Here is a 13,266-nt window from a genome sequence, read left to right as displayed (position 1 = left end):
CTTGACTGGTTCCTGTATAACAAATTATTTGATTTTAGTGTGAAATTCTGTCCTTGTTTAAGGATTATTTCACACTAATAATTTCAGGGCAACGGTAAATATCCCGACAACGACTGTCCAACCCCGGAATCCAAACGGGGATACAAATAAACGAAAATATAAATAAAACGAAAATAAGAAACGATAAGAATGAAAAAAACCTAGGTAAGTACCTAGGTGAACAAGGAGTAGGGTGACAATGGTTTCGATTCCTACGGAATCTGAATTTTATTCTTGAGAAAGGATACAGAGAATCCTTATATATATATATACGAGTCATATGCGATTCCTACGGAATCTGATTTTGGTTTTTTGAGATATAAGGGATGTATATCCCTTAATATGTTTGGGTTCGATTCCTCCGGAATCTGATTTTGGTGTTTTGATAACTGTTCACTGATAACTGTGATGGTAGGACGGACTTTTTGAATTAAAAGATGAAATGCTTAGGTAGATTGATTAATAGATAGAAACAGAAGCAATGTGCAATTAAATTTTAGAAACTTTGTCATTTAATATTAAAACTAGTAACTTTATCCCTAACCTTTAGAAGAGGGGGAAGTCATAAAAATAGCCTAAAAGTACAACCTTTAGCTCTTTAGCTTCAGGATTCCTAGAGTTTTATATTTTGTAAGTAATCTAATTTTTTATAGATATATAAATATTTTTTTTTTTTTTTTGGGGGGGGGGGGTAATTAATCATCTATTGTCCTGTCTCTGTATCCCTGACTTAATACGTCATTGTAACAGATTGGATTGAATAAGATTGAGAATAAAGTTTTATACAACAATTTTCTTTTACGTACTTTTTACCAACGTAGCTACTCTATAATTGACTGTTTTATGAGATATTTTTGAATTTATATATACTGTCTATAAATTAATCTATCTGTATGTTAATCTATCTTTCTATCAATCTATCTATCTATCTATCAATCTATCTGACTATCAATCTATCTGACTATCAATCTATCTTTCTACCAATTTATCTGTCTATCAATCTATCTATCTATCGAATCTATCTGTCTATCAATCAATCTGACTATCAATCTATCTGACTATCATTCTCTCTGACTATCAATCTATCTGTCTATCATTCTCTCTGACTATCAATCTATATTTCTATCAATCTATCTGTCTATTAATCTATATTTCTATCAATTTATCTATCTATCAATCTATCTGTCTATCAATCTATCTGACTATCATTCTGGCTGTCTATTAATATATATGTTTATCAATCTATCTGTCTATCAATCTTTATGTCTATCAATCTATCTGCTATCATTCTCTCTGACTATCAATCTATATTTCTATAAATCTATCAGTCTATCAATCTATCTGGCCATCAATCTATCTGTCAAAAACCTATCTGTATATCAATCTATCTGTCTATCAATCTATCTGTCTATCAAATCTATCTGTCTATCAATCTATCTGTCTATCAATCTATCTGACTATCAATCTACCTGCATATCAATCTATCTGTCAAAAACCTATCTGTATATCAATCTATCTGTCTATCAATCTATCTGTCTATCAATCTATCTGTCTAGCAATCTATCTGTCTATCAATCTATCTGTCTATCAATCTATCTGTCTATCAATCTATCTGTATATCAGTCTATCTGTCAAAAACCTATCTGTATATCAATCTATCTGTCTATCAAATCTATCTGTCTATCAATCTATCTGTCTATCAATCTATCTGACTATCAATCTATCTATCTATCAATCTATCTGTCTATCAATCTATCTGTCTATCAAATCTATCTGTCTATTAATCTATCTGTCTATTAATCTATCTGACTATCAATCTATATGTCTCTCAATCTATCTAACTATCAATCTCTCTGACTATCAATCTATCTGTCTATCAATTTATCTGTCTATCAATCTATCTGACTATCAATCTATCTGTCTATCAATCTATCTGTCTATCAATCTATCTGTCTATCAATCTATCTGACTATCAATCTATCTGTCTATCAATCTATCTGAATATCAATCTATCTGTCTCTCAATTTATCTGACTATCAATCTATCTGACTATCAATCTATCTGTCTATCAATCTATTTGTCTATCAATCTATCTGTATATCAATCTATCTGACTATCAATCTATCTGTATATCAATCTATCTGTCTATCAATCTATCTGTCTATCATTCTGGCTGTCTATCAATCTATCTGTCTATCAATCTATCTGTCTCTCAATCTATCTGTCTATCAATCTATTTGTCTATCAATCTATCTGTATATCAATCTATCTGACTATCAATCTATCTGTATATCAATCTATCTGTCTATCAATCTATCTGTCTATCATTCTGGCTGTCTATTAATATATATGTCTATCAATCTTTATGTCTATCAATCATTCTGTCTATCAATATATCTGTATATCAATCTATCTGTATATCAGTCTATCTGTCAAAAACCTATCTGTCTATCAATCTACTGGACTATCAATCTATCTGACTATCAATCTATCTGACTATCATTCTATCTGACTATCAATCTATCTGACTATCAATCTATCTTTCAATCACTCTATCTGTCTACTAATCTATCAATCTATCTGTCTATCGATGTATCCAGAACATATGTTACATATCACAGAATGACGTTGCTTAAATTTAAGAGGAAAGAAAAACTAAGATAAAGTTAAACAATAATTGTATATGTAAGTATAGACTTTTAATCTAGACAAATACCTGTTCTAAGTGGAACAACCCTTCTCGTCAGCTAGCAAATTGCTTTTTTTTCACTTTGTAGGGACTCTGCTGTTTTTTTTTATTTCCGACGCTATTAGTTGATTTTAAACACCCAATACAAAATCTTGATGGGGTCTCTTCCTTGAGAGCAGAGTTACCTATACCTCATGTCTCCTCTATTCTTATACTTTAATAGCTTAACTAATAGAGAAAGATGATTTAAGATTAAATCTATTAAATTTTTCTAGATGCTTTAGAAAAAAATGTAACTATTGAAAATGAATTAGATTTTTAACCAAAAAAAATTTTACTTATAATTAATGGCAGTTTAACTCCAACAAAATGTTTGATATAGTTTGATATCAACTCTACATTATATATTACTAGCGGATGCACCCCTAACTTCTAGGAGGGGGGGGGGAGTCAGAACCACACATTTATAATGCTTTCCTGAAAAGTACAATCCACTCGGACCAGTATTTTTGGAGATCTTCAGACAAAATAGGATTAAAAATATATGGTTAGAACTCGCTCAAAAATTAACTAATTAAGTTCTCCTATTCAAAGAAGCTTCAAATTGGTTCCGGGATAGATCTAGGCTATCTATTTGATAAAGTCTTTGGGTTCTACTAAAAACTGAGCTGTCAAGTAAAAACTAAATTTCAAAATTGATTTAAATATTAAAATAAGACAAAAAATCCAATCTTCAAATTATAGTTGGAGGGGAAAAAAAACAATCGTCTTATTGGTAACAAAAAACAAACATTTTAGAAATGATTTTAGATAGATGATAGCATCCTAAAGTAGCAAAGCTAGGAAATATAATTTTGAAAGGACATACAAACTTACTTTTAGATTAAGAAAAACTTCAAATAGAACTCTTTTTTAGCTACAGAGTAAAGTAAAATTAATGGAATTTATAGCTCTTTATAGTGCCTATAAAAAAAAGAACGCCATACAATAACCAATGATATGCCAATACACAGACTACCAATGGCAGGCAAGTATACATTTTAATTGACCTATGGTAGGCCAGTATGATGTCATTTTTATAGGCACTATATAAAGGTTCTACTTTAGTTGAGAGAATCTTCAATCAAAATCTGTCTAATTATAAGTATTGATCGACAAAGTGAGTTATGAATAAGCTTTTGCTTAAAACTAATGTAAAATAAGAAGAATATTTAATAGTTAAAGTATAATAACATAGTGACCCAGTGACGTATGAAGATGTCTAAGTTATAGAAAAGCTGTACAACCGAAAAACTCCAAGTTAATCCTGTAAATCTCGTGTAGACTGAAGAAATCAATTTGCAATCATCTTAATTCACTTTTTAGAAAATTCTTCTTTTTATCTATTGGACCATTTGTACAGTCCTCATCTAACGACATCATAGGTAAATATAGTGGTGATATTACCCTCCAAAATTTGATCTAAAACCTTACTCCCTGTATGTTTTTTCGAATTCATACTAAATTAATCATTTTCAATTTAAAATGTTTGGTCTGAATTTTCCTATTATTAGAACTCTTTCCTTGCCAGTAAATCCGGGGTAATTTCACTCTCCTTAGATAAACCACCTCCCCCCCCCCCCCCCGAATTATTAAACTTTTCTTTTAAAACCAAAATTTCAACTTGAGTAAGTTCCTTTAGAGTTCTTAGAGACATAGCTTATAGGTTTTAACAAATCATGTATTTTTACCTAGTCCCCGTAATTATTTTGTCACTGGCTCAATCTTTACCCTCTCTCCCCGTTTCCACATAAAAAGTAAAAACAAACTGTGGTCATTTCCTGGTCCACTTGTGAAATAAAACATTTTGCCTATTTTCTTACACACCTCACAAAAGTGAAATCCTTTTAAGATTGATTAAACTAGAGGCTTTTCCCCTCACAGATCAGAGCTGGATCTTTAAAAGCGTAGCCGTTGCCGTAGTCGTGGTCAGAGTTACAGCCACCAACCTAATAGCGATCTTTAAATCATATTAACCACGCGTTGCCGTGGCCACAAAAAAAAATGCGATCTTTAAATCATATTGGCAATGCGTGGTCGTAGTCGTAGCGTGGTTAACCACGCTAAAAGTGACCACAGTCCGTTAGTGTGGCTAAAGCGTTGCTAAAGCCACAGCCATGACTACGGCCACAGCTACAGCCACGCCAACGGCTACACATTTAAAGATCCAGCAGGATGGTCAGTACCTTATTTTATATTCTGTAAAAAAAAACTTAGGCTTTATTCACATGGAAAATTTTTAAAGAAATTTATTAAGAACACATAAACCAAAACTTAACAAGAACAAATACAAAGCTTTCTTGAAAATTATCATGTAATTATTATAAACACATGTTATGAACACACAGACGTTAATTTCCAAAAGTACTGGAGCAATAATAAGAATGTAACATTCTAAATAGTTAAGTAAAATAAACTTTTTGCACAGAAATGTCATACTTTAAAAGTTGTTTAATGTACCATCAGACTTTAGAATTAAAATTTTAGAGTAGCTGCGATTCTAAAGAATATTATTAATGTGTGTCTTTTTCATCCGTAACATTTTCAAGTTATGACGTAATTGAAAAAGTTTAAAATAATTACATATATATGTATCCTGTAGGAGATGTTCAAAAAGAAACTTTAGTGGAAATTGAAATTTTTGCGATCAATCGAATTCTTGGAAACAAGTATTTACAACCTTTTTCTCTTTTTCCCATCCGCTCTATAATTCCAAATGTCCGTCTGTCAATCAGTATGCCTACTATATATTACCATCTATAATACAGAGTAGAATGATGTCTGTCTGACCGTCCGTCTATCTGTCCCTTAAGATCCGCTGTTTAAAATATATGTCAAACATGACCTATTGCTAATGATAAGCTACTAATTAACTCACTCTGTTAGTTTGTTTGTCCATTAAAATTTAGGTTTTGATTCTTGTTTTTTTTTCTCTCTCTCTCTATGTCGGTCTCTTCAAGTATAAAAGAACAGTGCACTATAATACAGCATTACTCCAGGTTAGAGCTAAATAAATATAAGAGGTTTCCTTTCATTAAAAAGGGGAAATTTGTGAAGCATTAATCTAACTCCTTTTTCCATAAACATAAATGCAGAATTTGTTTCTCACTAAATATAGACAGACAAAATGTTCATATACCCATAGATGTAAATTTTACTTCTCAATTTTACAAGCTTCGTTTCATATATCCAATAGATTTATCAATATTAGACAATTAATCCTTCATATTATTGTCCCTTTCTAACATGAACTAGTGGCTTCCCTTCTAAGTGAAAGCTTTTTTCTTTTTGGGGCTTTTCCTAAAAAAGAGGTAGAAATTTATTTTTCAGGAGAGGAATTTGCTCACCCACAAGAAAAAAGCCTCCATTTTTTGTATGGCCAGTAGGTAGAAATATATGAAAAGTCCTTTGAATTTAAGGTCTTAAGCTTCATCCAAAAAACAGTCAGACATTGTTATACTATGTAAAAAAAAAACCAGCGGCTTTTCCCTTAGCCTCTAGGGGCTTTGCCCCAAGAGGCAATTAAAAAAAAATTAAGTACTACTGGTATGTGAACTAACTTCCCCCCTCCCAAAGTAAATGGGGAGGGGATAATTTAGTTTTTGGGGGGGTTAGGGGTGTCCCACCCCTCCAGAAAATAGCTTAAAACCACCACAGGAACAATAGATATATAGCCTAAAGAGTAGAATTCAATCGGTTCAGTTGTTATTGAGATCTTAAGGGACAGACAGACAGACGGACAGACATCAAGCTACTTTGTATTATAGATAACATTTAGATTACTTATTTGTTTGTTTAAATCTATATTTATGACATTAAGGCAAAGTGTATGTTATCTATTCTAAAGGTTGGTTGTCTGCTTTTGTTAACCTAGGTAATAAACAATATGTAAATCAAGAAACAATTTAAAAATAATATTTGATTAATACTCTATAGTGGTAGCTTATTTGATAAAACATAAACATTTTTATAACACATATGTATGCCAACATGAGAAGTATAATATTAGAGCATATGTAATCCATCTGATTCAACTGGCAAATACTTTTAAGCCATTATAAAGTAGACATAGGTTTAAACAAAACTGATGTGACAGTCTGCATTCATAAAATGTATTGACTGCACAGATCAATATCCTTTGATTGTTAAACTTTGTAAATACCACATTTCAGTAGATTATATGAAAGGGATCTGTGTAATAGGATATATAAGTTGGAAAGAATTTTAATGTTAGAGGAAGGTTTGAAATCTGCATCAAATTTTAAGGATTTTTTTTTTATAAAATTCGTTTTTTTGTATAATTCTTTATCTAAAAGCGGAAATACAATTTAAATTAATTAATTTTTACATCTGTGATAGGTGGATTGAAAACTACCTGCCCTCTAATTGGTTGAATGATGTACGGCACTTAAGCTTCTCCAATCAGAGCGCAGATAGTTTTCAATCCACCAATCACAGATGTCAAAATTAATTAACTTAAATTGTATTTCCGCTTTTAGAAAAAGAATTATACGAAAAATTAATTTTATAAAAATCCTTACAATTTGATGCAGATTTAAAATCTCCCTCTAACATTAAAATTCTTTCCAACTTATATATCTTACTGTGTATGTATATGTCTGTCTGTCTGTCTTGCAAACAGCTTCACTAATATGGTTCTCCTCTACAATGAAGTTTCTCTATTTTATTCTTAGCATGTGAATATCCCTCTTTCCAATTTCTCTATTACTTTTTCCACCCTCTACTCATTTTTTTTTCATGGATAGAAGGATATTGCTAGATTATATTAGACATTTTAGTTCTTTATTCTTTAAAAAAAACATCAAATCCAAAGGCCTCTCTTACATATCTTTTCTCTTTACTCTGTAAGGGCTCTACTAACCCCATACTTAACCTTACCTAATCTAAACTTAGCATAAAATTACTTTCTCTACAATCGTATCCACTTTAAGTTTACTAGAATTTTTTAAGCATCTCAGCTACTTATAAATGTATAGATGTCGGTTTCTCATAGTTCAAACTATCCTATTATATAAAGTAGTAAGCGTTTTTTGTCTGCCCCAAAGGATCTCGCTAATGTCTTCACCCCTCTCCCCCCAAATTAATATAAATTTACTCTTTTGAAACTCAAATTAAAATGGGATGAGGTCGACTTTTCCCCCTCCTTAAGTGCCCCTAGAGGCTTCTAGGGGGCGTAGCTACTAGTATTATCATAATGCATTAAAATGTTTGTACCCTTTTTCTTCAACCACAAATTAATAAAATATTTAATAATACATTGAATTATATTTTTCTATGTGATTTTTTATCAAGACTCAAACTTATAGCTTGATGAAAACTAGCCATAATATAATTGCTTACACCTATTATAGATAAATTTAAAAAGGATATAAATATATTTCTTAAATATTTAAAACATTTCATAAACATGAATATTGAAAATAAAATCACATTTCCTGGCAGCATATCCTCTGGTGGCCGGATGTTTGTTTCCTGATTTTATTTGCACACTTCTCCTTTCATTTTTGCACCATCATGCCACACAAAAATCTACATTTTTAAATATTTTCATATTTTTGTAGCAGTAAAGCTTCTGTACTGGTACTATGTGTTATTCTATAAAATATTATTGATTGCAGATATTACATTAAATCAGAGCTTTATTGATAGCCTCCTTGGGCTGTTCAAATCTATATTTTTTTTTTATTTTTGACAAATATTATATAATTTCTAAAAAGATTACAATTTTTGACATTTCTTCAAGATTTTTTATACTATAAAAATTTCATATGCAATGTTTTAGAAAATATAATTTTTAAATTCTGTACATCAAGATCTATCCATATATTTATATATATAAAAATCTATCTGGTTATAATATTCAGCAAACTGAATGCTTTTTATGTTTTCTTCATCCTTCTATGGACACTGTAAAAATTCATTAGAGATAATATGATTTGGAATGTAAAAAGATAAAACATGGGCAGTAAAAGGGATTAACAGGCTTATTAATTAGAAGAACTCTTAAATATTTCTCTGAAGCCTATCTCTTATATCTAATTTAAAATGAATATTCAGATAGATTTCCGGTTCTTTTTTTGCTTTAAAGCAGTTCTTTTTATCTTTTAATTTTCTAATTAAGTAAAATATTTAGTATTTAAAAATGAAAGATAAAACCCTTTTTTTGAGTGTATATTGCGTATAAAATTACATGAATGGTCTCAAACCATTTCTCAACATATTAAAGAATCATCAGTAGAGGGTTAAACATAAGAGGAAGGGGGGTTGGCTTAACATATTACAGAATCATTAATAGAGGGTTAAACATAAGAGGGGGGATCAACATATTACAGAATCATCAAGAAATAAAGAAAGAAAAAAGGATATGGTTTTAATGATCAGATATCTATTACATATGGTTTTATGAATACATTTTTATAAGTAAAATGTATATTTCCAAATGGAAAGTACTTTTGCAATTATCCTTAAATAATGGATGTAGCTTTTTATTATTTTGCCCCAAAAAATCTTGCTAACTGCTGTAACAGTGAGGATTTTCTTTCTAAGTAAGTATATATAGGTTTTGAGAAGTTTTTTTTTCTCATTCTCTATTTTGGGCTTTGGTAGGTAAAATAGTCCTAAAAACTTAAACTCTTTGAAAATAAAAAAATAAATAGTTGGAGAACAAAAAATATTACAATAGGTAAACATAAAAACACTTGGGCACATTTTACAGGAGGTAAGTTAGTTTTCAATAAAGACTGCTGGATAGATAGATTGACATATAAACAGATAGATAGACAAATAGATAGATAGATAGACAGATAAATAGTGAATATTGTCCATTAAAGCGGAATAATATGTTTCCTTTCAATTCCACAAACCAATATCCCCTTTCCCACACACACACAAACACACACTCACATACACACTCACACACACAAAAACACACATTCATATACAAACATAACCAAACCCATTAAATTAGGGATGAGGCAAAGTAGCGAAGCATAAAACATGTAAGGACAAAATTAATTTTAGAGCATATTTTCAGTGATTCCAATAATAAATCTATAAATATATGTAAATGTATAACCAGCGACTTGGCTGTGTTTTAAAATCTCAAAAACTTTTAAATATTTTTTTATGCGTTTTAAGATTTTTTTTTTGAATCATGTAAAGTATATACTAGAAACTCATTTGGTACAGGGAATCTTCAGAAAAAATCTTCCAGAATAACAGCCGAGAAAAATCACATTTCTCCACTGAAGGACAGACAAAGTTAATTAAAAAACAACACAAAATCAAAACTATAGAAAATTTTGACCCAACCCTAGCAATGCTGTGTATGCATTTTTTCCCAGTTTTATTTCTTTTAACTTGAATTGACTGAATTCAATGTTGGGAGCTAAACAACTTTAAATAAACTTTATGTGTATATATAAACAACAAGGACAGGGAACACTTTTCTTCCCTTAATATTAAGAATTCATCTAATTTTTGAAACAATGATTCCTTGGATATTAAGGTACAACTTTTTAGAAGAACCTCTATAATCGAATCCTAAAATCTAAGTATGTCCTCAAATAGCAAAAATCTATATACATTGTTTTTAAGACTTAAAAATTTTGATTTATTGAATTGTTAAATTTTCTTCTTTTCTTGCCTTACTTGGTTTATTTTACAGATTGTTCATCTGTCTTTCAACATGAAGGATACAAATTTATTGCTTTAAAGCTTTATATTCAACTTTTATTTAAGAATACAGGGATAGGGACAATGAATGATAATGTTAAATTGTTCCGTTTTTCAAATATTATGGAAATATCAGATTAACTTTTCAGTCAGTCCCTACCCTTTCTAATTTTTAATTTACATTTGTTTTACTGAATTTAAAAACCCATAATTTTGTTAATTAAAGCAATCGGTTCTGATTGTTTTTTGTCGATTTATACAACCTTTTATAAAAGTGGTATCTTTAGCGTTATATTATTTAAATTTATGCTAATAAGAAAGCTAATATAAATAAAGTTTAAACAGTTATTGCTATGATATACCGTTTACATTTTTCATGTATACCTTTTTTTGATACGCTTAGATATTATGGCAAAGAAGGAAAAGTCAGTATATTACTAATGTTCAGTTGAATAAATTACACAGCTACTCTATAACTAGCCTATCAACTATTCGTACGTCCCCCCCTCATTATTCCTACCTAAAACAAGTTGGGCAGAGACTTGGCTCTCCTCTTCATCATTGACTGCCAGGCATTGGTACATTCCAGCATCTGACAGTTCCACTTTCCTAGATAGATAGATATATAGAAAGATACATTGACTGCCAGGCATTGGTACATTCCAGCATCTGACAGTTCTACTTTCCTGGATAGATAGATATATAGAAAGATATATTGACCGCCAGGCATTGGTACATTCCAGCATCTGAGAGTTCTACTTTCCTAGATAGATAGATATATAGAAAGATATATTGACCGCCAGGCATTGGTACATTCCAGCATCTGAGAGTTCTACTTTCCTGGATAGATAGATATATAGAAAGATACATTGACTGCTAGGCATTGGTACATTCCAGCATCTGACAGTTTCACTTTCCTAGATAGATAGATAAATTGACTGCCAGGCATTGGTACATCCCAGCATCTGACAGTTCCACTTTCCTAGATGGATAGATATATAGAAAGATACATTGGCCGCCAGGCATTGGTACATTTCAGCATCTGACAGTTCTACTTTCCTAGATAGATAGATATATAGAAAGATATAGTGACCGCCAGGCATTGGTACATTCCAGCATCTGAGAGTTCTACTTTCCTGGATAGATAGATAGATAGACAGTGTTCATTGAGCAAATTGAGGGAATACACCATTAGATCTATATACAGTTAGATCTAAATATAAAAACAATGATGGCAACATCCAAAAAGACCAACAAATTAGAAAATCAGACAAACGAACATTTACAAGTTTTATAATCATAGATAGATATAAAAAAAAATAATTATACCTTATTATCAATGAGTTAGCTTGTAGAGTTATTCTGTTAGAAGGAACCAGAATTTTACCATTCTAAAATATAATTTTTGTTAGTTTGAACTTAGCAAAGCCTTTGATTTTGTAAAGAGCTTTCTACATATCTATCTATCTATTTAAATAGACAGATTATTATCTAAATATCCATTAAGATATATGTATTAAATATGTTAACAAAATTATCTATCGCTCTTTCTAGAAAGACATCTAGTTTTTACACTGATTATCTATATTATATCTGTCCTTTTAGGTTGATAAATGAGTGCAGAGAATTTGGCAAACAACTGGAAATTGAATAGTAGAAAAAATATATGGTCCAAGGATGGCCTAATATAATCAAGAAAAATACTTCTAATTTTATTAGTTCATTAGAATTATGTAAAAATATTAAAGGTTTTATGGCGTTTAAAGAAAACTTAGATATCATTTATAAATTTAGATACAGTTTTATACTTTTTAGAGTAAATTCAAATTTTGTTTGATTGTAAGAAACTTGTGGTTAGCAAGATCTTAATTGACCAACAAACAAAAACTTTTTTATATCATAGGATATAAAAATAGATAGATGGATAGATATGAACATATAAATCATATTTATATTTAAGTAGAAAGATATAAAAGATAAGAAAGATAGAGAGATGGATATATATATAGAAAGATGTGGATAGATAGATAGAGATAAAGATAGAAAAATAGATATATTTAAATTCTAGTAAATGTAGTGTCCTAGTTAAAAATGTTTTCAGGCTTGAGGTATAGATAGATACACAGGTGGATAAATAGATAGGTATTCAGACAAATAGTTTTATAGATATATAGAGAGTTAGTTAAATGGATATGAAGATATAAATTACAGTAAATGTAGAGTGCTAGTTATAAATGTTTTCTAGCTTAAGGTATAGATAGATAGGTAGGTAGAGAGCTAGATAGACTGATACCAAGATATAAATTATAGTAAATGTAGTGTGCTAGTTATAAATATTTTCAGGCTTGAGGTATAGATAGATACACAGGTGGATAAATAGATAAATTGATAGATGGATACAGAGTTAGATAGGTAGACAACAACATCTAATAGCTAGCTAGATAGATACCAAGGTATAAATTATAGTAAATGTAGTGTGCTAGTTATAAATGTTTTCTGGCTTGAGATGTAGATAGATACACAGGTGGATAAATAGATAGATAGATAGAGAGCTAGATAGATAGATACCAAGATATAAATTATAGTAAATGTAGTGTGCTAGTTATAAATGTTTTCTGGCTTGAGGTATGCATATTCTAGCCACTGGAGTGTTTTTAGAAAACAGTGAATTTACTATAAGTACTTTACACGGTCCTAGGACAAACACAGGAGTCACAAACGTCGGAGTGGACAAACGCAGGAGTGGACACTTAACCTAACCTAACCTATTTTAGAACATCTAATAGCTTTTTTAAATGCCTAAA

The 13,266-nt window shown here is 30.3% G+C and overlaps 1 protein-coding gene across 1 annotated transcript in view; it reads right to left on the bottom strand.

The window, feature by feature from the left end:
* LOC145305349 (cell adhesion molecule Dscam1-like) overlaps positions 1-13,266 on the bottom strand; it is a 170,263-nt gene that overhangs the window by 92,749 nt on the left and 64,248 nt on the right. Inside the window, exons 18-19 of the mRNA XM_080146966.1 lie at positions 11,792-11,853; positions 10,983-11,071 (exon numbers count right to left, since the gene is read on the bottom strand). Of these exons, the coding sequence (XP_080003092.1) occupies positions 10,983-11,071; positions 11,792-11,853 (151 nt within the window). The remainder of the gene's footprint in view (positions 1-10,982; positions 11,072-11,791; positions 11,854-13,266) is intronic.

This window comes from Acartia tonsa, chromosome 14 (genome assembly GCF_053477335.1).
Source record: "Acartia tonsa isolate MP-2025a chromosome 14, ASM5347733v1, whole genome shotgun sequence".
Taxonomy (NCBI): domain Eukaryota; kingdom Metazoa; phylum Arthropoda; class Copepoda; order Calanoida; family Acartiidae; genus Acartia; species Acartia tonsa.
This window is presented reverse-complemented; position numbering and strand designations above follow the sequence as displayed.